This window comes from Bemisia tabaci, chromosome 4 (genome assembly GCF_918797505.1).
Source record: "Bemisia tabaci chromosome 4, PGI_BMITA_v3".
In the NCBI taxonomy this organism is placed as follows: Eukaryota; Metazoa; Arthropoda; class Insecta; order Hemiptera; family Aleyrodidae; genus Bemisia; species Bemisia tabaci.
The window spans coordinates 47,621,816-47,646,577 of record NC_092796.1 but is presented as its reverse complement, the minus strand read 5'-3'; the positions used below and the strand labels follow the sequence as shown (position 1 = coordinate 47,646,577).

The following is a 24,762-nucleotide window of genomic DNA, read 5'->3' as shown; positions in this document are numbered from 1 at the left end:
TGCGTTTTGGGCGACGTGGCCCCCCAAGCCGTCGTTGGCCATTTTCGCCAACATCTCATCGGGATCCGGGATGTGGCCCTCTGCTCATACTACGCGCCCAACCGGGACCCGGACTCCGATCTCCCGTCCGGGGTCCTTGTGTTTCTGGAGGTAGATTTGTATTCTACCATTGATGTTTTTCCCGCCTGCATCAAACTCAATAACTTTTGCTACCATCTTCACGAGGGACCTTGGCCGGAAACGTGCTTCTCGTTGTTTGAGTTTCTGCGTCGTCCATTTGTCGAAATTGAAAGAGGTTCGTTTAATTTTCGTATTTTCCCTTTTTTTTTCATAAAAAAAACCTTTTTTTTCTTTTTGCTTGACTCTCTGTCTCTCTTCCTTTTTTTTTTTTTTTTTGAAACTAAGGTTTTTTTTTTTTTTGTGTTACAGTGGACTTTTCCGAGCTCCCGGACGAGTGGTATTCTGAAAAAATGAGGTTTTTGCGTCCTGGTTGAAATATTTTTTTTTTTTTTTTTTTTTTGAGTTTTAGTGTTGTTATTTACTTTTAAGATTTTTTTTTTTCTTCGAAAATAAATAAGAAAGAAAAAAAAAACTGTGAATTTTAAATTTTTCAATGTTTAACTCCCTATTCTACCCTAAAGGAAATTCCAAATTTTTCACTTTGTTTCATACTTAAGAGAGAACTTTACTTACAAGAGACAACTTTATTTACAAAAAAAAAATTATTTTTAGTATCTTAGTTCCTAAAGAGTTTATCTCGAATAGTATAAAGTCCGACTCAACTAACACCACAGCAAAAACTATTCTAACACTTATCTTAATAATTGATTCCTTTTTTTACTTCTGCCGAGCTATAGTCAGCTTTATTATAAGATAGAAAGAAATCTAGACCTCTATCCGAACTCCAAAGTATATATTTATTCTCTAATTCAAAGTATATATTTTATTCTATATATTCAAGGTATATAATACATATTATGCTCTAATTAAATTACTTACTTCTAAAAAGTATTGAAGAGAGAAAGAAAATTATCAACAATTCTACTTCACCGACAAGTGCAGTCTTGTCGTTACATTACTTATCCGAATATTTCGCGGCTTTGGCCGAGATTTGCGATTTCTTGGGTATTTAGCTGATTTCCAAGGAAGCATTGCTTTTTGTGACATTTTTCATTTGTGCCATTCCGCGTACCCGAGCCTTGGATTTCTTACCGTCCTACTGTTATGTAAATTATTCCTAGTAAGTATAAATCATGTTATATTTCTACGCTTAACGATAATTTTCTTATGTCTACCTGTACATTGGTGTTGGACCGCGAAGGATCCTATTTTCGCATTCGGCAACTGCGCGTGGCTTCTCTTCGAATGGGTTTTTAGCTGCTAGGTCCGCAAGGTCGCTGTTGTTCCCTTGTGGTGGAGGCTTCTGCCCCATCACCCCTCTACGGTCTTTGACGCTCGGATTTGTCGAATCTCCGCCATAAATAAAAGATTTAATTCGTCAACTTTTCGCTAAACTCTGTAACCGCGCGTTAAATTCTCCGCTGAGATCACTGATCGCTTGACTCTCCGCAGAAACCATTCACCTTGCGTTCAAGTCTCTGTTAAAATTTTTAACCTTGCGTTAAAGTCTCCAAACCTTGCGTTAAAGTCTCCGTAAACCTTGCGTTAAAGTCTCTGTTAAAATCTGTAACCTTGCGTTAAAGTCTCCGTACGCGAAAAAAAAAAATTTCTCTCTACAACTTGCCTAAACTTTTAACCATATTTCTGGCGACGCTCCTCTGAGCTTTTCCACCAGCGAGTCCTTCCCTTGGTGCACTTAGAATTTCTCGATGACGGACCTTCCGTAAGGTTTTGTTCTAGACAAACTTCACATGAATTCTTTGTGTCCCGGCCGGGAACTTTTCAAAACACAAAACTGGGAATTCTTCGGGCCCCAAGAAACCCTTCGCTAACTTCTCAAAACGGAACTTCACAAGAAACTTCACAAAACTGGGAATTAATAGGCCCACGAAACCTTTTTTAATAACCTCTCTCAACAAAACTTCACAAGGAAATTACACACAAAAAAAAACTTCGCAAGAGACTTTATCAACGATTTCGCAAGGAAATTTTTCGGAACTCCTTTTATACCATTTGATTCCTATTTGATATCCATATGACACCTATTTGATATCTATTTGGTACCTATATGACAATTGATATTCGTTCGATATTCATTTGATATGCATTTGATACCCATTTGATACACATTTGATACACGTTTGATATCCATTTGATACACGTTTGATATCCATTTTATTAATTGTGTTGCTGTTAGTCGCAGTGCGCCTGCTCTTTGAGTCTGTGACTTCATATTACTTTACAGGACTTAATTGGTTATGAATTCCTATATTATTCCTAAAAATTATTATTTACGCTTACTGCTCCACTAATTATCTATCAGCTTCCGAAATGGTAGCAATGGCCTAATTACGTTTTTTACATTTAATACACATTGTATTTACATTTAATATGTACTCAATTTACATCTATTTTTCAACATGTTCGTTCAGTCTTAACGTTCGCAAAACGGTTTCAAGTGGTCTGCGTGCACGTTCAGCGACTTCCGCCCTTTCTTCATCTCAAAGTTTACAGGACCGGTGCGATTGATGATTTTATAGGGTCCAACATACTGACTATCGAGTTTCTTAGATCTTCCTCGTTTGACCGTGGGGTCATGAAGTAAGACTAAATCTCCTATATTTTAAACTTTGGAAAGCCTTTTGTCTCATTGGCTTTTTCTACTCGCTTTATTTTCTTTTTCAAAACATTGCTCCGAGCGAGTTGCCAAGTCGTCCTCATGCGCGTTTTCATTTCCTGAATGTAATCCTCCTCAGCGTGATGCAAAGTTGGGGGCCGCATCATTGTGCGCGGCATCTCGAATGACCTGTCGAACATCAGTTCGAACGGAGAATAATTGGAACTGGCGTTTGGCAATATGTTCAAGCAAGCTCTCGCTAATGGGAGCCACTCATCCCAGTCGGATTTGTAATGGGCAATGGGGGAAAATCTGGGATGATATGGAAAAAATATAAGTCCGGGAATATGGTAGATCAAATGTAATGTGTAGAAAAAAATGTGAACAGCGGCGAACAAAGTCAAAAAAAAAAAAATCAGGAAAATACAAAAAAAAAGTGGCGAAATCAGGGAACTCAGAAAAAAAAATATATCAAGATCAAAATAGAGCAGAATAAAAATCGACAGTCAGAGCAAGTCTCCAAAAAAAAAGAAATCTGTCTCCTAGGAGAGTCGCGGCGAGAGTCCCGTGGCCTCCTCTTTCGGGGAGGCCCCGGACTCCTATCGTCCTCCCTTTTGCCATTTTCGCCGGACAACCCCCAAAGTTGGCCATTGGTTGTCTTAGGTCAGGGGAGAGGGATGCTGCGGCACGGCGCACAGTGGATCGAGTCAATTGGAGAGGTTGGACATGAAATTTTGGACTAAAACTGCAAATTTTGATGTTTATTTCGTCACATTTTAAATTTCAAGGGGTGTTCCTAGGAGACAATTCCACAAGAAAACCAATGGAACCACTTTTAGAACCTCAAAATCTTGTATAAACGAAGTTATAAGCGTTTGAAGTTTCCAACTTTTGTCCGACCTTTCCTATTGACTCGATCCACAGTGCGGCGTTGCAACCTCGGGAACGCTGTGGTCGTAGACCAGGCGGGTTGGCCCCTGGTCGAGCGGCTGATTTGGGGCCCCCGCAAGGGCGCGGTTTTTGACTGGTCAGTTTGGGCTGACCAGTGTGGGCCCCGTAGCTCGAAAGAGCCTAAAAGCCTCTCTGCCCCCCCCCCCCCCCTCCGTGGTTTTGGAAGCGAGGATGCACGGTGCAGCGGGACAGTGATAACGGCCCATAAAAAAACTCGGGCGGCTATGAGAAGAATTTGGGGTGGTTTGGCCGATGGGCGAGTGACCACTTGTCTTTCTTTCTCATGTCCGGTCATGCTGCAGGCATCCTCGCCGGCCGCCCTTGGTATGTGCTTTCCCGTGTTGCAAACGCCATATCATTACATTCCTCAGCACGGCAGAGCATATTCAACGACGGACGCGGAGGTCTCCGGGTGCGTAATCTGCGCTGAGAATCGGGCAGTAATATCGTCGCTCCTCTGGCGTAAGGGCGTACCTCGATTTCCTCATGAGCCACAGAAAGCATGGATTTATAAGTAAAACAGGGCTCACACGTACATTGAGATACGCTCTTACGTCAGAGGAGCGACGATACGCGGCACTACGCTTTACGGGCTATTCATAACTGCCATGCAGCGGCGTGGCGTGAATTGCGATATATTGATTGTTATGCCATTTAACCTATGGTAAAGAATCGATTATTAAGGCGTTCGCTGCGAACACCCTATTTATCGATCCTTTTCCATAGGTTTAAATGGCATAACAATCGATATATCGTAATTCACGCCGCGCCACTGAGCTGCCATGCCATCAGGACCCGGATAGGGGTCAGTGGTGCCTCTCGAAATTCGACAACACTGTTCTCCCTCCATTCAAACGTATGCAAAGCAATCGATCCTGGGCGAGTTGACTAGGATCGATATTTTTCGTGGATTTAAATGGGGCTCGACCAACGTTGCCAACTGGCGAGCAACGTCACTGATCGAGGTCAAGATTAGTGTGTTGCCGCTGCCGCGCGTAATCCGGGGCCCGGCCGCGTTGGGCCACTCTCATTTGCATCCAAGGCGCGGGGACAGCTGGGGGGGGGGGGGGGGGGGGGGTGTCCGAAACAATTGAATCCCCCGATCGATCTCCCGAGGAGTCACCGGCTTGCGTCAGAGGAATTTGACGCTCCGTTTCCCGCCCCCGCCGGAAGTGTTATATATACGCCGGGAACCCGGCAAATATCCATGTCCGGTCGTCCGCGACGGCGGCGTGCTCCGCGATGGACCAATACTATCCGAGGTGCATTTATAGCGAGAGTTCGGACGTTTGACATGGCCGGATTTACCATATAGTCGCGCGTCATGTCAGGTCGTCACTGAAAAAAAATTCTCGGCGTTCTTACCAAGGTCCGTTGGTACCTTTACCATCTCACTTTTTTTACCAATTATTAGTAATTTTACCAAGACAGACTGGTAAACTTACCTAAAAAGCGGTATTTTTACTGTTTTTTTTTCAGGTAAGAATACCACTTTTATTGGTGATCGATTCCCGGTAACTTTGCCATTTTATCTCGGTAATTCTACCATAGTCGATGAAAAATATTGGCGTTTTTACCAAGGTCCAGTAAAATTACCGAGAAAGTTCAATAATTGTACCGAGATTTCTCGGTAAAATTACCATTTATGGAATTGGTAATTTTACCGAGAAAAAACTGGGATCAAATAGAACCCTGAATTCTTGGTAATTGTACCCTTTTCTTAGTAAATACACCGAGATTTTATAGGTCGATATTCTAAGTACGGAACCACGTATCTCCGTTTACGATTTTTCGAATCGTTGCCATCCTTGCTGAAAATATATGACGAGTAGGTTGCTCAAAATTCGCCAACTCACATGAGTAGAGCTTCCTACTTATGTGAGTAGAAATCCTACTTATATGAGTAGAAATACTACTCATAATAGAAGAAATTCTACTCATATCACTAGAATATTCTACTCATGAGAGTAGATAAGTTCAACTCATATGAATTCAATTTTTTTCATTTTTCAGAAGTACTGTTTCTGACCAGCAGGAGACACCGACGTAGTGTGTAAATTTTAAAAATAAAAACATTTTGTTCTTATGATTTTTTCGATGCGGTGACTCTAGTTTCTGAGATATCGGACACGGTAGATTCAACGCTGAACTCGTGTGAGTTGAAATCTCTAGTCATATGATTTGGAATCTCTAGTCTTAGAAGTTGGCGAAAACTGTTTAGAGATATTCTGCTCATATGAGTTAAATTCTATTCATATGACTCTGATTTTCCACTCATTTGTACTCACCATTTTTAGCAGGGCAGGGATGCCATGGGGGGGGGGGCGAAGCCGGGCAAACCGCTGAACACAACGGAAAAGGGGACGAAAAAGCGGACAAGTGTCAGACGGAGCCTGCAAGACGCGTGTTTACCGTTTTCGAGCAGGAAAAAAAACTTCGCCACTTTTTTGCCCGTCCCTCCCTCTAATAACCTGAAATGGCGCCCCTGATCGTTGCAAGTGCCGCACTTTTTAAGGGTCGAAGGCAGGCTTTCAGGTAGTGGCTTGCATTTAAAATCCGATGAATGCAATCTGAAGTTAAGAGCAATTTACACCGGTAATCATCTTGATATCACTGATATCATCTTAAAATTACGATAAAATGTCTTTATGAGACCGCCAAACACAGTTAATGAAGCTAGACTCCATAAAGAAAAGCTAGTCATTTCTAGCAAATTGGCGCGAGTAAGTGATACCAACCACTTTAATTCGTTATTAATGGGTGGATAATGCGCTTATAAAGATTCCAACGATATTGGACTACTATAACTGGCTGATCAGAGGATAAAAGGACTGCTGCCGGCATTTGTACGTAACGTGATCGATTGTCACGCAAGAGTAAGAGGAGTCTGAGCCATGCAAGTACCTACCTACTTATCTGCCCAAAGCTATGTAATATTCATGATTAACCATACGTGACCGTTGATGAGAATCGGAATATTTTATTGATACGTTAACCTACTAACTTCGTTCTGACTTAAATGAGAGGCATTGCGGTAGCTTCCTCTGACTCAGGCTCGGACAAGCCATTAGGCCAATCTGCCATTGGCAGATACGCCCCCTTGGCGCGCCAAAAACGCGCCCTTCTGACAGATAGCAAAATAAGAAAAGAAAAAAAAATACAACCGAGAGTATATGCGGAAAATTTCTAAAATAAGCGGAAGAAGAGAGAGTTAGAAGTGAAGAGAGGTGCTTTTACGCATAGTGGTGAACAGAGGTCCAAGAACTAATTTTTGAAGCGTGAACACTTTTCCGTGAAATTGTCACCCTTTTGTTGACATACAGGCGCTTCATCATCGCCCTCCTTCATTCAATATGTGTAACTCCCGTAGAAGCGATAGCCGGTTCGATGTTCAGACATACGCACACTTTACAGACCTCTTGAGAGACCTTTAAACATAATTCTTCCTTTTCAAAGTGACTATTGATTTGGACTTATCATAGCATATCTCGGGCAAACTTAACCTTAATTTATTTCGAAATTCAAAAGTAAGAGACATCTAAAATGTAAACGAGATAGAACTATTCTCGCAAGATGGATATCCGCCTTGCAGAAGAAAAATGTAAGACGCGATGGCGTGACTTGTGAACTAGCAATGCTCTGCTCTAGTTTAAAGCAACATTACAAATAAGACAAACGCAAACAAACACAATATGGAAATAAAGCGAGGGAAAGGATGCGCGTTAACGACGGCGCAGAGATACAACTATTTGTACTTGATGGACGTCCGTGCTGCATCTGAAAAATTGAAGGCGCGATGACGTGAAGCGTGAGTTCTCAATGCTTTGCTATATGCTACCATTGAGGTGTCGTTCAGATTCGGGAGAAAATTTAAAAAATAGGCCCGAATACGTCTTCCTTGTGGTTGGCTGTGTTGATACTCGTTCTTTCTTCTTTTTTCAGGTTCTTGGCTTATTCTTTTTTAGGATGGATTTTTAGACCCACGTCTTAAGCTCGTGGAAACCGCTGCACTGACACGGTTCTTATGGAAATATATGGAAAACGACACTTAATTGGCCTCTTGTCTCCACTTTATCTTATCAAATGCTACCAGACCCATACTGGAGGAGACGGTCTTTCGAAGCCGAAAATTTTTCCAAGTCCGAAAATCCGAATTTTTCTGCACAAATTTCAACCCCCATTTCACCCCATTTTCACCCTACTAATATCACATTACGCCCCTTTAACCAGCCAAGGGTCTACGCCCTCAGATGCGAGCCAGTCCGACCTTGCGTCTGGCTGCAGCTTTCTGATGAATGATCGTGACGAGTGACATTTGCAATGAACCACTAGACAAGGTACGAATTTCAGCATTCTGATACATGTTTCTCAACCAAAATTTCACGTAGAACACGATACGCACAACGAAAATTACCAAAATCAACTCCTGACGAAGATATTTAATGATTCTTGATGCGTGAATTCAAACCACCCGCTCATGAAAACTCAAATGCTCTACGTGATTCACATCGCGCGCTAAATGTTTATCATGACAGTCTCTGCGATGTAAAAATCTTCAACTTCAATCTTGACACTTTGGCTCAGCTATAGCAAATTACCAATAGTTTGAACAACACATGGTGGAAAATGAACATTGCTCGATTGAGAAGCTTGCTGAAACCGTTGTAGTGCGCGATTTGACTCACGTAGAGCTTTGAGTTTCTTGTGAGCGGGCAGTTCAAATTCCTCGTAATCAGTGCGAAATAAAAACGTTAATATCTTCGTTAGAAGTTGATTTCGGTAATTTTCGTAGTTTGAATCGTGTTTTACGTGAAATTCTGGTTAAGAAACATGTATCAGATTGCTTAAATTCGTACCTTGTCTAGTGGTCCATTTGGGGGAAACGTGTTTTGAATTTGAACATTTCTTCTTAGGTAGCCTTGTATTGAGTCCCGTCGACTAAGATTCCTTCAAAAAAGTTCCTCTCCGACAATCTTCGTATTCTTCATATTGCGTGTTACGCAACGTTCTCCTAAGTTTGCCCCGAGACAGATTTTTCGTCTATCCTTTTCCCACTCTTTTCTTCTGTCTCTCTTCTTGTTTCTTCATGTCAAGCATTTCAGGCCTTAAGCCAATGCTTTTATGCAATCAGACGCACCATCACATTTATTTAATATCTTTTTTATCCGTGCACCGGACGTCTGATATAATAGAGCCTGAAAGTAGCTTTTCTGGCCCTACGTGCCCTGGGGTGGCAGCGAGAAAACTTACTTCGAGTTGACCATCCTCTACGACTATACGTCTCTCTTTCAGCTCTGCTCAAGTCATATTTTACCAAGTGCAGAATTTCCATCTCTTGCAATTCGGCATAGTGAATAAAATGCACACCGTGTTCATTCAATGGAATTCAAGGGTTATCCTTCCAAAACCGCTATCTTAAAAACTAATTTCAACGCTTTGCTCTCCCACAGTTGTAAGACTCATTGCTATTTCGAGTGATTTTTCATATAGTGCCGTTTAGTACGTTATTCAACACATAGATGGAATATAGTGCATTTGCTGCATCGACACTTCAGAAACCCCTTCCTCGAAAAACCCCTGCCCCCCCCCCCCTTCGCCATCTAAAAACGACACCGATAGTCTGCCACATCTTTGTAAGCTGGTGCGCAATATTTAGGTCAGCAATTTTTTTTTAAATCATCACGTGACGGATCGCGATGATTTTTTATCGGCCCCCTCGATTGGATTACATTTTGTAATAAGGAGCCACTGTCTCTGGCGCTTCCATAAAAGCACATATCTGCATAGGGAAACCGATGACATGTACGTTGTTTCTGGAATAGGCCAGAAATAGTGGTTCCTTATTGCAAAATGTAATCCAACTGACGAAATTCCTCGCGAATAATTTCGCCGCGAAATCCTGCATCTTGAGCAAGGCAGGGTTCTGATATGAACCCCTCGGTTTTCTTCGCCTCCGCTTGGCGCTATCGTTGCATCGTGTAAGCTCCTGCATCTTGTTATGACTTTTTTCTACTTTTACGTAACTTATGCGATGAGTGAATGGATGGATGGCTGGAATAGGGATCCGAGCGTCGCGTCGCGTCCCCGGCTGCAACTCTCGGCCCGTGTGAAGCACTCAAGAGTCTCCATTTTTACGGTGACCCCGTTAATCATCTTCGAACTCATGGGAACTCCCATTTCTTAGTTCAACAGTGAAGAGCCTGCTTCTCTTCCTTCATTCGGCCGAAATCAAATAATCAAGGAAAAGAGTGTTTGGTTCCTTTATAAACTCTCTTGCATCTCTCATTTGAAAGTCATGTAGAGCAAGATTTTTTTTATTATTTATTTTTTAACATTATTCATTGGGCATATGTTTGTATGTAAAAAAAAAACACTGTATAAAGGGCAAAAAACGGTGGTATATCGAGCTACAAACCAAAAAAAAACAAGAGATGCAATGTATTAAATTACATACATGTATTAAATTACACGATGCTACATAATGTAGCATCATGTAATTTAATACATTGCATCTCTTGTTTTTTTTTTTTATTTTTTTATTTTGTTTGTAGCTCGATGTATCATCGATTGTTTTCCTTCTTTGAAAGTATAGCCAGCCAAAGGCATTCCAATGTGTTTGGCACTATATCTATACTTAAAATAGACTGGAAAAAGCGGAGACGAGGCTGAAAAAAATCACATTAATTACAAATCACGGAACGTTTCGACCGGTCTCCCGGTAGTTATCGAACGTCAAAAAGAATTGAAAAATCTAAAATAAACAAAAGCTAAAAACAATGTTACCGGTCCCTACTCATGGCGGATAGAAGGCCAACTAAACTTAAACTAAGTAACTTAAGCATAGTTCTAAGACTAAATTCTCCAAGCAATTACCTAACTTAAATTAAGAAAAATTTTACGAAATGACATGTTAAAAACTGTGCACACAGCGACATAAATATGAGATAAAACAAGTGCATACAGAAAATAAAAAGGCTTACGCATACCGACGGTGAAACTGCCAAACCACGTATCTCGTTTGCGGTGTTTAAAAATCTACGCTCACATTTTATTTTTTTGAAGTAGACCGAATCAATATTATTCCTTGAAATTTTCACAGAACTTTCTCCGCACGAAGAGGAAAAATCACAGAAATTTTCAGGACTGGACGTTAAGTAGTTTTTTATTTAAAAAATAAAGTATGATAGGAAGTCTGCGACGTCGTAAACCGAGATACGTGGGTTGGTAGTTTCACCGTCGATACGTCTCTTAAGTCTAACGCATGCAGAACCTAGAAGTTGCCAAGGAGGGCGATTGTTCCGATATTGGAGTGGAAAACTAAACGACGCTCATAATTTTTCAATTAGATCCCGAATGTGTTCCTTCATTGACACGATACCTAAGTTCTTGTGTACGTCAGAATGTCTGACATACCACTTGGCATTAAACAACTGTTTAAGGGTCACATTACTCTGGCAAGTTTGGATGTGTTTGATGTGGCTATCTGCCGCACATCCCCAAAACATGCTGGCATAGCTCCAAAAAAGTCTAAACATCCATTTATAAAACAGATCTTATTGTCAACTGAGAGTAAAGATTGACGTCCAATTAGCAAGTACATTTTTTTCACATTTTGCTTTAATTTCTTTAGCTCAGAGCCTCAGACTTTATGTGAGCCCCTTACTTGAGCTTTTTATCGAGAGTTGTACCCAGATATCTGGATCAATCACAAGGTGTTATAGGTTTCAGTTTTGTGCCTAGGAAGACTGGCTTCCGACCAACCATCCTTTTGGAGATTACAAGACGGTGCCACCTCAGGTCTTTCAGGTCTGTCTGCATACGTTCCCAAGTCAGTACCTGGATTGACTCGACTGGTATAGGCATACGCAAGTGGATAGATGTTACTGGACCAGTGGTCTCAGTACACTCTCCTGAGGAACGAACCCCGTGCACATATTTTTGAATAGGAGGAAGTGCCAAAAAAACGTATGCGACCAAAAAGAAACTAATTACCAAGGATAAAAAAAACCTCTCTGCGTCAGGTATTGGTTATTTTTTTAAAAAGAAGAATGCTTGAGTTTTTGATAATGATATAAAGTCTACACATCTAAAACAGGGATGACTAGAAAGACGTTTGAACTATAATGATAGTAGCAATAGATAGTCGAAGCCTATTTTAGTTTAATTAGGGGGTCAAAAAGTATGGTGGCACTTCTCCTGAACCCTCCGTCTTGAACAAGTACATCTCCGTGTAGCTCAAATTGTATGCCCCTGAAAAAGTTGGATGGTAGTTAAAAATTAGTGATCGCAACTCATCATGATACGAAACAAAAGACTGATCGTTCAATTTGGATTGCTCGACGAGCCAATTAAAAAAATATCTTCCGGCTTCAATTGCCTCTGGAGTATGGAGATAGTGTTTGTTCTCTCTCCACTCATAAGCGTGCTTCTCGGGATGAAACTGGACACCCACGATCGGAAACTTCTTGTGCTCTATAGTGGATACGAACGGAGACCGTAATTGGTCGAAACTAGTAGTGAGGATCTTCCAGTCAACATTACTTTGAGAGTTCTTGAAGTCCTCCGAGTAAATACACCATCTGTAACCAGACACAAAGCGTGCTACTTAATAAAGTTAGTTTACGTACTAGTTTCTCATTTATCGTTGGTCTGTAAAGGATAGAATGATTTTCTTGGTACAGAATTGATACATGGAATTTTTAGCAGCAAAAATAAATGTCGACGGTTAAACTACCAAACCACGTATCTCGGTTTGCGCCGTCGCAGACTTCCTGTCATACTTTATTTTTTAAATGGAAAACTACTCAACGTCAATTCTTGAAACCCTCCGGGATTTTTCCTCTTCGTACGGAGAAACCTCTGCAAAAATTTCAAGGAATGATATTGATTCGGTCTCCTTCAAAAAAATAAAATGAGAGCGGTGATTATTAAACAGCGCAAATACGAGATAAGTGGTCTGGTGATTTAACCATCGATATATCTCAGCGTTTAAGGAAGAGAAGAGATTAATTTTTCCTGAGCGATCCCGTCATTTTGTCTGTGTAATTGGATTTTATTTTGCAAAGAGAAACCAGAAGGCATTACATTACATTATCGCTAAGATTGTGCAACTTTCTTTACCTTCCAAATATGAACTGATCATCTATACGAGTTTTTATCTTTACTCTCAATAAACTATGAATTCAAGATGAAAATTACCTTTGTAAATTTGATTTTTTGCATTACTTCACTCGTTTTGTTACGAAGGATGTAAGTTGCAATATTCTAGCATCATTGGAATGCTCTTGGTTCCTTTTTGCAAAATGCAATCCGATCAGAAGACAGATGAGTGCATAAATAGTTTTTTTAAAGAAAAAAATAAGAAAAAGGAAAATTGACAGTCCGGTATCCCTGGTAAAATTGGCGATAGGAGCTGCGTTTCAAAATACCATAAGAGTTCTTATAGCCGACTGAAGAGGGCTATTGAAAATCATATAGCTGGCTGTAGAAAGCAGAGCAAATCATATAGCCGGTCTATACGAAGCTATAAAAAAGTATACAGTCGGGCTACAGTTCCTATCGCCGGGCTTTACACTTTATCGCCATTGGCTATAAAAGGCTATAAGAAATTGCGTAGAAATTTGTGTGCTTTGGAAATCATTAAGTTTGATACGGAATTACAATAATTACAATATTTACAAAACACATATTATAATTTCCTTTAAAACATATTTTTTTTCATCAATTAAAATGAGAATAATCCATACAGAGTGTGCAAACATTTCAAAATAATGAGTTCAAAAAACGCCGACTCCGCGAGATTGAATATTGGAACCTAACACAAAGCGGAGCGGCGACGCACTGGCGCCTACAAACCTAACAGGGATACTTCACGCATTGCGCAATGCGTGAAGTATCCCTGTTAGGTTTGCAGGCGCCAATGCGCGTTTCGCGCTCTCTGCCCGCCCACCGCGCCGCAGCGTGCCACGGCGTCTGAAGCAACTATTTCACACCAGAGGTATTGCACAGTATCATAAGAAATTGAAGGCGCTCCAACATATTAAGAATGACAGGCATCCTTCAAAAGTACGGAGCTTTCTTCGCAAAATAAATCAAGATACTACGGCACAAAAAGAGAGCGGGAGTCCAAAAACTAACTAAGTCTTAGTTTCCGTATTTAGTAACGTTTAGCATAAACTTTATCGTCTGGCTGTTGCTTAATCGCCATCGTCTATAAAAGGCTATAAAAAATTGTACAACCGGCTACAGAAGCTATTGGAAATCTTACAGCCGGCTTTAGGTCTATGGTATTTTGGGACACAGATTCTACTGCCAATTTTCACCAGGGATGCAAATTACTGTCGTGAAATGGAAGGATCTTCGTCGAAAAAGTAGAAAACCAAGAGTAATTTCCAATCGAAAAAATTACTTGAATGGGAAATTCGTAAATGCAGGAGGTACACTTGCGTTAAGGCACAGGAGTAAAGCGTAAAAAAATGTAGAAAGTAATCAATATTGTCCTTCATTACATGTGATAATTATATGGTACGTTGCTTCTGAGGGTACTTGTAATCCGTCTGGGCGCATTTCGGAAGAGAGAGGAGCTTTTAGATTTTTTCGTGAAATGCAGAGGAACATTCACATCTATTAAACCATCGCATCGCTTGCGAATTTCTTGTTCGTTATTAGCAAGATGCACCAGAAGCTCAAATCCCAAACAAATTGCTAAAATCGGAAAATGCATACGATCGTTGGCCTGGTAAACATATAAATTATTAATAAATTAGCTGTTTGATAATCTATTGAAAAGAAGTGAACGTGGTGAGTATATGCGGTATACGTTTAGAGAGGGATGAAAAGAGATTTTCTAACAGCAACGGCGGAAGGTCGATATATTCCCGACTCTTTCTTTAAAAGTGTAACTTACTTTTATACTTCACTCATCGCGGCGGTCCGAAAGAAAGGAAAACGGATAATTATAAAACTCAAAAAGTGAACGTACAAGAATCCATCTGGCTGTTCACAGGGCCGGATTTTTCTACTTGCCGCCCATGGGCCGCCTGTATTTTGCCGCCCCCTTCTCATTCGTTTTGAAACATCAATAAAAACCATCAAGTGAACGTGCCAGCGGGGGAGGGGTGCATAAGACGCGTTTACTCGTGTTGAACACATTTTTTGGGAAAGCCCTATCAACACTACAAGCAAAAGGTCACGGAACTTCGCGCAAAAGTCAAGTTTCGTAAACCTATCTCTAATGGACAAGACCTTCCATTCATAAGAAATGAATGAAAAAAGTATGAAAAAACAAACACAAAATTTGGTTTAATGAGTTCAACTTCCGCCGCTGCGCCGCACCGTGTTTGGCGCAATGCGTGAAGTTTTCACGCAGTGTTGTAAGCGCTATGTGTTTCACGCTGACCGCACTGTGTTTGGTGCGATGCATGAAGTATTCATGCATTCTTGTAGGCGCTATCCGTTCCACGCTGACCACAATAACCACACTGTGTTTGATGTAATGTGTAAAGTATTCGTGCAGTCTTGTAGGCGCTAATATGTGTTGCATGCCGATTGCCGCGCCGAGGGCTTCTCCTTTTCATCTCAAGTCCTCGTCATCATTTCTCCCTAGGTCGCGCCCAAAATTTGCCGCCCCCTAGATTTGCCGCCATAGGCCGCGGCCCATGTGGCCACCCCCTTAATCCGGCCCTGCCTGTTCATAAGAATTGATTATAAGAAATCAAAATACTACATCTTCAATTTGATAATGTCCGTGAGAATAAAATAAATGAAGAAAACGAATTCTGTGGATACTCAATTTACTCATTACCTATCATTTCGTTTGGCCATGAAACATAAGCATTAATGAGGCGTTGGGTGCAGAAAGGGCATTTCTTAGTTTTACTGTTTCAGAATCTTCAGTGCTAATATTTGTTTTAGAGAGGAAATTATTGGTTGAATCTTCTGAAATTTTACGTTTTCAGCATTGCAAAATCATAAACAATATTCAGTAAAAGTTACTACAATTACATGCATAATCATAATGGATGAACGATGACGGAGATTTTGAGACACTGCAACCAAGAAGTGCCCTTTTTGCACCCAGTGCTCCAATTAGAGACTACACGTCAGTTTGAAAATTACCTGCATTGCTAGCTGGACGAGGAGCCTACTGGCAGTGAAGAAATTGTCCGTGCCGTTAAAAAAAGTATTGCCTCCTGGTATCAGCAATCCATTTATAGAATTGAACATCCTCCTTACATTGTTATGGAAAAAATAGAAAAAGGGATGAGTAAAAGTAGGTCACCGAGAGAAGAGTCCGGATGAAATGATATCACTTTCTTCAGTTTACTGAATTGTAACGCAAATTGTACCAACTTTCTGTCTACTCTCCCTTAGCTTTCTTAGGGTTGAAAAAAACAGACAAGCATACTTTATACTTTCCAGGGTTTAATCTATGGATGATTTTCAAAATGAATAATAGTCTTTGAATGGACGTTCAGGATCATATAATAGCAGTCCGGACTTTCTTTGGAACAATTTGTTTTCCCTCCAGTTGACTCATGGACAAATAAGAAATAGAACTTCCAAGTACTACGCCCCAAGTAGCAGTGATTTAGATAAGTTGGGATTTGATCGGAGAATGCATCGCGGTTTCACTGCCATCGATTCATTGCAGTACTATCGGATAAAAAATTTCGATTTCATCACATAAATTTGCAATAAAATAGCGATTTTTCCGACGCTGATTTATCGCAATATTATCGAACAAAGAATCGTTATAGATTGAGATAAAATTCGATACAGAGATAAAACTGCGCCAAGATCGAAGATAATCGCTCAGATGTTGATAATATTAGCGAGTTTATCGCCAAAAAATCGTAAAAAAATAGCAACTTAATTTCAAAATATCGCGATTTTCCCGTCCAAATATGACACTTGAGATCTGTGGTGATTTACAGCAAATGTAAGGACTCCAATAATGATTATAAACCATTAACTTGTTAAAGTAACTCACAACTTTTGGCCGTATCAATAATTACGCTTTGATGGCACCGACCTGTAATACTCCTCGCTCTGTCCGATTTTAACGGGCACAACTCGTCCTCCAGAGCTTTCGATGGCTTTCACGTAGGATGCGGCAATATACGCGTCATGGAGGGGAAACTTGGTTTTCAGGATACCCGTAAGCTCAAGTGACACCACGCCTACTATAGGCCGATCAGAAGCGAGTACAAAGCTGTCCTTCTCGTGAAATGACCACAAAACAATAACGATCCAAACCGACTGTAAAAAAATGACGGTGATTCAGCTGAATTCTCGCATGCCACTTTCAAAAATTATATGAAACTGATAAGATGACAGAAAATCCTGAAAAATTTCAAAGTGGAAAAGTAAAAAAGTAAGAAAATACCAGTCGAGAATAATTATGAGGCGTGGTCCCAGTTTAGCGTCGCTATTAGCGCCGCGCCACCCAACACTGGGCACACCACGATCGCTTCATCGTCGCGGTGTGACGCGCCTTCAATTCAACCCAGCGGCAATACGGGCATCACCCGTGGTCGAATAGTTACATTACAAACGCCTTCCTCGAATGATATCAAATATCGATGGCCGAACGCAAATAAGGAAACCTATTTATATTTGATTGAAACTGTGCACATCTCCACTCGTGTTTTATGTATATTTTGCTTTTTTAAAAAACTGAGCAACTCTATTTCTCATTTAATTGTTTAGCGATTTTCACCTCATTCATTTCAAATACTGGCACAAAAAATTTAAACTAGGGAAAACTTTTTTGGCGTGTTCTATTAGAGAGAAAGTACAATTATTTCCAGCTTTGGAGGAAATTCACTCCAATGAATGCATTTAATCAGTGATATTTGTGGGAAAACAATTATACTTCGAGGATGATTCTTATGTAAACTTATTTTTTTGTTACGGCGCGCTATTCTTGCAGAAAAAAACTATTCTTATATTAGAAGTACGGTTATTCAACGGTAAATATTGACAACTTAAGATTTTTGTGAGAAAAAAAAGAAAGCATGAAGAAAAAGAATCCGATCGGTTATGAACTTTCCAGGATTTTTTTTTTTTTTTTTCATGACACCTATTTGAAACCGGGGAGCTGAAATTTTCAAACTTTTTTTTCAGCACGCAAATAAGCTACACTCTCCTGAACACTCTCCCCCAAGTATCCCCCAGATCATCTCACCGACGAGTTTTGGGACACTCGTGTCAAAACCCTCGCGCAAGTGAGTATTCATTCCACCCTTCAATAATCCTAATCAGCTTCATTTAGAATTCTCCAGCAGAGCATGAAATAATGTCAACATTAGATTTAAGGAAAAATAAGGAACCGCATTCATTCCGTCTAAGTAACAGAAAGGGGCAGTATCAAATTTTGCTAGAGCAAAATGGAGTGTTGACTCTTACATAAAATTACGCAGAAAAACTAATGAGCGCATGTTCGAGTCATCAAATCCACTAATAAGCAACGAAGTTCAGTTTAAAAATACGCTAAATTCGTATTTCGAGGGAGGAAAATGATTTAACACGATTCTGCGATCATGAAGGAAGTAACGCGCAGAAGGATCGCTCAGCACTAGTATGCACCAGGCATTCGCTGAGTTTTGTTTTTCCGCTCGACGCGCTCATATAATATGAGATTCGTTTCTTTCTTGAAAAGCTGAAGATAAGTGGAGTTTTTTTTTTTTTTTTTTTTGCATTGCACTTAAGTAGTGTTGTTGAAAATGTTTTAAGGATGATAGCATGAATCAACAGTTTAGGTACACGCTGCCGCTGCGAAACCCCTCTGAGGATTAGTTGCTCCATGATCAGAGTTGCTGAAAGAAATTTCATCGAATGAAATTTCACTGAAAAAAAAATCTCGGTGTATTTACTAGGAAAAGGGTAAAATTACCAAGAATTCAGGGTTCTATTTGATCCCAGTTTTTTCTTGGTAAAATTACCATTTATGGAATTGGTAATTTTACCGAGAAATCTCGGTAAAATTATTGAACTCTCTCGGTAATTTTACTGGACCTTGGTAAAAGTGCCAATATTTTTTATCGACTGTGGTAAAATTACCGCGATAAAATGGCAAAGTTACCGGGAATTGATTACCAACAAAAGTGGTATTCTTACCTGAGAAAAACAGTAAAAATACCGGTTTTTAGGTAAGCTTACCAGTCTATCTTGGTAAAAATACCAATAATTGGTAAAAAAAGTGAGATGGTAAAGGTACCAACGGACCTTGGTAAAAACGCCGAGAATTTTTTTTCAGTGTTCGTGAAATTTCACAAGAAATTTCATGAAATTTTTTTTCCCCAATGAAATTTCTTTTTCCCCCATAAAATTTCTTAAATTTCATGAGATTTCTTTTTTCCCCATGAAATTTCTTCTTATAATCTTTCACGAAATTTCTTAACTCTGTCCATGATCCTAGTATCGTGTCACGTCGATTTCCGCCGGTTATTATGACTCTAAAGTATTTCGTAACTCAACTTGTGAGCTTCTCAGTGGATTTTATGACTCGAGCGTGCTCTCGTCGGTTTTCTCGTGTTATTTTTACTCGAGAGCCAACACCCCTTTTTCCTCTAGCAAAAGTGCGTTACTTACTGCACGCCGCATTTGCGACAAAAGAAAAAGAGGAGAAAAAAGAATAGAGAAAAAAAAATGGATGTGTAACGCATTCAGAAAGCAACACATCTACCGAACAGTACTTCCTACGTTTCCCTACTGGAAACAATTTGATTTCCTACAACCTCAACCTGAAATGATGCGATCAATTACCTACGAAAGTCTTGACAATAATAGGTACCACGATAGAACATGATGAAGGATGAGCACAGCAGGAAACCCTACTGTGAGTGTCTGTGTACTGATACAGGGTTATTCAAAGGTCACGCACCACTGGCCATAACTTTAGTTCTAATTATGATATCGATTTGCGGTTTAAGGCGTTCTTCCTCATATCGAGGGGGAAACTTTTTTGGGTACTTTCCAGGTTTTGATCCCCTCGGGGGAAGGGGGGCGGGGAGCAACTCAAAAATTTCAAATGACCGTCCCCCTCATGGCCAGTGGTGCGTGACTTTTGAATAACCCTGTATCATCAATGTGACGTGGTAATTTCTGTTTTTTTCAGAAGTTCGAGTTGGAGCACCGGAGAGCGAGGAGCAGCCTGGCCGTTACTCACTTGTCAGTGACAGAGGTCCCGAAACCACCCTACGGGAATATATAATTACAAACAGTTGTGCCAGAAGGTCTTACCACGGAGGGGTTGGACGATTACTACTGGGGTGAGATCATTCCCGGGAAACTGAGCCCACTATATTATGTCGTCGACCTCGAAGAGGAGGAGGTGTCTAAGGGCAGCGTGAGTAGGTATACGAGCATTCCCATTTCTGTTGTTAGCCTAATACAGGTATTTGAAGATTCACAACGGTTAAAATCCATATTCGTTAATTTTACTCATGGTTATGAGGTTTTTGCCACTTTTCCCACAAGGAGGAACCACTGTGCGCCGCGCCAAGCCAAATTGCGTGTTTGGTTTCTCTCTCAACTAGACTAATGAACTTTAACTCTCAGGAAATGAGAGATTTTGTCGCCTTTTCTCGATCTTAATTTTTTTTCTGAATCCAATTTCTTTTTTTTTTTTTTTTTTTGATGCCTACATTTGAAAAATTGCAGCATTTGCCGCCCCCTAAATTTGCCGCCATGAGCCGCGGCCCATGTGGCCACCCCCGAAATCCGGCCCTGCTGGTCGGAAATCAAAAAAAAATTTTTTTTTCATTTTCAGACTTATGCTTCCTCAGACTTATTCAATCTTTTAAATAGTCTCTGATCAAGTTAGATGCCTTTTCTCAACTTCTTATGTTCAACAACTTATGTTCCAGCTCTCACCATGGACTCGGACGAGGATATACCGGACTTAAAGAATTTTGCCCGCCTTAGACAGAGAATTTTGGAAAAAGTTCAAAATCGGAGAATACCAAAGGAACTCTAGAGTTGGTACAATATTTTGACTTTGCCCAAACACCCGCAGATACTCAAGAAACACGTTAGCCTCCACCGAAACCCAAAGGGAACCTCTCTCTCTCTCTCGGCTAGGGACCGTCAAAGGCTTGAAGAACATCTGAGCAACATCCAAGCGCTTCTCGGCCAGCAGCGCCAGACGACCACCAGAAGTGCTTCGCGTGGCTTTAATGGACCACTAGACAAGGTACGAATTTCAGCATTCTGATACATGTTTCTTAACCAAAATTTCACGCAAAACACGGTACGCACAACGAAAATTACCGAAATTAACTCCTTACGAAGATATTTAATGATTCTTGATGCGTGAATTCAAACCACCCACTCATGAAAACTCAATGCTCTACGTGATTCACATCGTGCGCTAAACGTTATCATGGACGTCTCAGCGATATTAAAATCTGGCAACCGAAGTCTTGACGCTTTGGCTCAGCTATAGCGAATTGCTTACACCGAAAAAAATAATATGCTGTTTTAGCATCCAGGGTGTCAAAAATGTGGCTGATGATCCCAAGATGCTGCTTTTACTGCCCCCGCAGTTAATTTTACATCCTGTGAATGCAAATTCAACTGCGGGAGCAGTAAAGGCAGCATCTTGGGATCACCAGACACATTTTTGACATCCTAGATGCTAAAACAGCATATTATTTTTTTCAGTGTATAGTTTGAACAACACATGGTGGGAAATGAACATTGCTCGATTGAGAAGCTTGCTGAAACCATTGTAGTGGGCGATTTGACTCACGTAGAGCTTTGAGTTTCTTGTGAGCGGGCAGTTCAAATTCCTCGTAACCAATGTGAAATAAAAAGGTTAATATCTTAGTTTGGAGTTGGTTTAAGTAATTTTCGTTGCGCGAATCGTGTTCTACGTGAAATTTTGGTAAAGAAACATGTATTAGAATTCTTAAATTCGTATCCTGTCTAGTGGTCCATTGTAAGTCTCGATCAAAAGCCAGAGACAACAAGCAGCGCACTTCCACCATAGGAGCCGAAACTCAAGCAGTTTCCCTCCTCGCCCGGCCTACAGCGTGGGTCCGCCCGAATTCAGAAAAGGGACGCACTTCTTCCATCAGCAGCCACCGTGAACTCTATGGCCCACACACCCCACACATCCGTTGTCCACGAAGCTATTCCACGCCAAGTTGCACCAATCCAACCTCAACCGCAGGAATTATCTACCAGCATGCCCTCGGACCTTTCTCGTCGCCACCTGAGCGGGCCGATTATTGAAACTATGATAGACAAAGCGATAGACAAAGAAGACATAGGGAGTATAGAGCGATCCTATTGGTTGACATGGTTGGTTCTTATAGACTAAGGAAGAAATTGATGGACTAACTGTCGGGTCTTTGGTGGGTTGCCGTTAGTTAGTCCATTAACTACCTCCTATGTCCATTGCCACCACCCGCTTCCACCAATAGGATCCCTCCAAATCCCTTTTTCGTCTTTGTCTATAGCTTTGTCTATCAGTTTCAATAATCGGCCTGCTGGATGAACTCGAATCCCTGAGCTCTTGACCAACAGTCCCTAGGGAGAATCAGTCGAATTGATTCCAATTTAGCTGCGCGTAAAATTGGCGGAAGTTCACCTGGGCCGAGCTATGAGCCCAACCCAGAGGTCATTGCCTGGGCGTCTTGTCGCCACGCACTAGAAAAAAAACACATTGGATCTAGAGTCCAGACTCTTAAAAACATCGACAAGAAAAAATACTCTTGATTCAATCGGATTTTTGCTTAAATCAAGAACCAAGCCTCTTAATTTAAGCGGATTTCGTTTTGATTCAAGCACAAATCCGATTGAATCGAGAGTATTTTTTCTTGTCAATGTTTTCAAGAGTCTGGACTCTAGATCCAATGTGTTTTTCCTTCCAGTGCAGCGCGACGCAAAACGGATCGAGTCAGTAGGAGAGGTCGGACAAAATTTGATAATTTTCAACGCTTGTAACTTCGTTTATACAAAACTTTGAGGTTCTAAAAGTGGTTCCATTGGTTTCCTCGTGAAATTTACTTCAAGACACACCCCTTAAAATTTAAAATGTGACGAAATAAACATCAAAATTTGTAGTCTTGGTCAAACATTTCGTGTCCGGGCTGTCTGAGTGACTCGATCCACTGTGCGGCGCGACGCGACGCGTGGGGAACTCGCGAGAGTCGCGGAGACACGGGCGCAGTTTGATTGGCGATGGCGCAACCGCCGCACAGTGGATCGAGTCAATTAGAGAAGTCGGACATGAAATTCTTTACTTAAACTGCAAATTTTGGGGTTTATTTCGTCACATTTTACGTTTCAAGGGATGCTCTACGTAAACAATTTTACGAAGAAACCAATGGAACCACTTTTAGAGCCTCAAAGTTTTGTATTAACGGAGTTATACTGCCGTGCTAAGGTAAAACGCCGTATGAACATCCGAGAGTTGCCAAATTTCCTTCGATAAAATGTTCATTTTTTAGGAAAGTTATGAATATTTTTCCTCAAAATTTTCAGAAACTTTGGATGAAATTGCGAGCAAGAGTATCTGAAAAATTGGAAAGAAAATATTCATAAGTTTACCGGGAAATTTGTGTTTTATCGAAGGTAACTTGGCAACGCCTGGAGGTTCATACGGCGTTTTTCCTTAGCACGGCAGTATAGGCGTCTAAAGTTTCCAAATTTTGTCCGACCTCTCCTATTGACTCGATCCATTGCGTGCGCCGGCACGTTGATAAGAAAGCTGCCGTCCGGAAAACTGTACCTGTTGGTGGCGCGAAAATTGTCCAGCCCACGGACTGAGCAAATTGTTTTCCCCGTCCGCAAACTGTGCCCTATGTGTCGTAATTTTTATTATTTTTACTTTTTACACACGTGCATTGTATTTTCAACACGGAATCTCATGTTAAATGTGTACAATTTTTCTTTATTTGTACAATATTACGTTAAGCATATTTCTTCGACGTTTGCTACTATGAGAAAATAATGGTATCGTCAAACATGACGTGAAATTTTGCCGATCAATTTTGATCAATTTTGAGAGTTAGTCTATTATGTGTGACACTGGTTTTCCCCCGTCTTATCGAACATTTTCCTATTCTTATTCTTCTTGCTTCCTTGCATTGATACTTCCTCTTACAGTATTTTTGCTATGTAGAAAAGCTAAAGACAAACACGCTGATCCGAAATGAGCCGGTAAAATTCGTTCCTTGTAGCAAAAATATTCATGTTTTCATCGTTTGATTTAGTTGGTGTACCTATTTTTTTCCAGACTTTGGCAATAACATTGTACGTACTTTACACTGTTGGAATTTTGTAGACGATACTTTTAACTTATGTAACACTATGCACAGACATGTAAACGAACGCAGATATATCACCAGCATTAGAGAAATTACAAGATTAACGTGATGTGAAAACATAATTAATGGAGGCGAGAAGAACTTTTAGAAAAGACAGGCGCATTTTTGCGACAAAAATACTAAAAAATAGAAAGGAGGAGAATGAGCTTCATTTGAATGACTCACCATCGTTTTATAGAACATTCCGCGTGCTCGTGTATTCAAAATCTCCACTCTACTTCAGATATGATCGTGACAGTAACTTGCTGACGTGATGATATGATTGAGCTTAAATCGACGAGGAACAGTTTCGTTGACCAAATGATGATAGAACTGAGCTTAAATCGATGAGGAGAGGAACAGTTTCGCTGACCGACTGATATTTAGAGGAGTCGCGGTATGCTTGCAAGCAGCTTTGATGCATAAGCACGATCCTGGATACAAGAGCATATCTAATCAAACCGTCGTAGTCGTGTCTAGCACAAACTTCTGAAATGCACTTGACTTCTGAAGATTGGAAATCGAAAACATGCTCAGCGCTATCAGATGTTCAGATTGTGAATAGGTAATGTTCCTCTCGGTAAAAGAACCTATACGGCTTGGCCCTTGCGCCATGAACTTCTTAGGCGCCGTTCCTACTTAACGCCGTAACGCCCTTGAGGAGGGGGGAAGGGGGGAAGGGGGAGGTGGACGAAGAGAGCGTTACGCTTTTCCATTTTTACGTGTTAAAGGACGGGGGCCTACGTTACAACATTC

At 40.7% G+C, this 24,762-nt stretch overlaps 2 protein-coding genes across 2 annotated transcripts in view; both read right to left on the bottom strand.

The window, feature by feature from the left end:
* LOC140224527 (uncharacterized) overlaps positions 1-24,762 on the bottom strand; it is a 219,926-nt gene that overhangs the window by 125,189 nt on the left and 69,975 nt on the right. The window lies entirely within an intron of this gene.
* On the bottom strand, positions 10,204-24,488 carry LOC109043775 (gamma-glutamyl hydrolase). Its single transcript, XM_019061088.2, has 5 exons — positions 24,193-24,488; positions 16,722-16,948; positions 15,806-15,917; positions 14,197-14,423; positions 10,204-12,267 (listed from the first exon to the last, which is right to left on the bottom strand). The coding sequence occupies exons 1-5, from the start codon at positions 24,208-24,210 to the stop codon at positions 11,853-11,855; spliced, it is 999 nt and encodes a 332-aa protein (XP_018916633.2). The 5' UTR covers positions 24,211-24,488; the 3' UTR covers positions 10,204-11,852.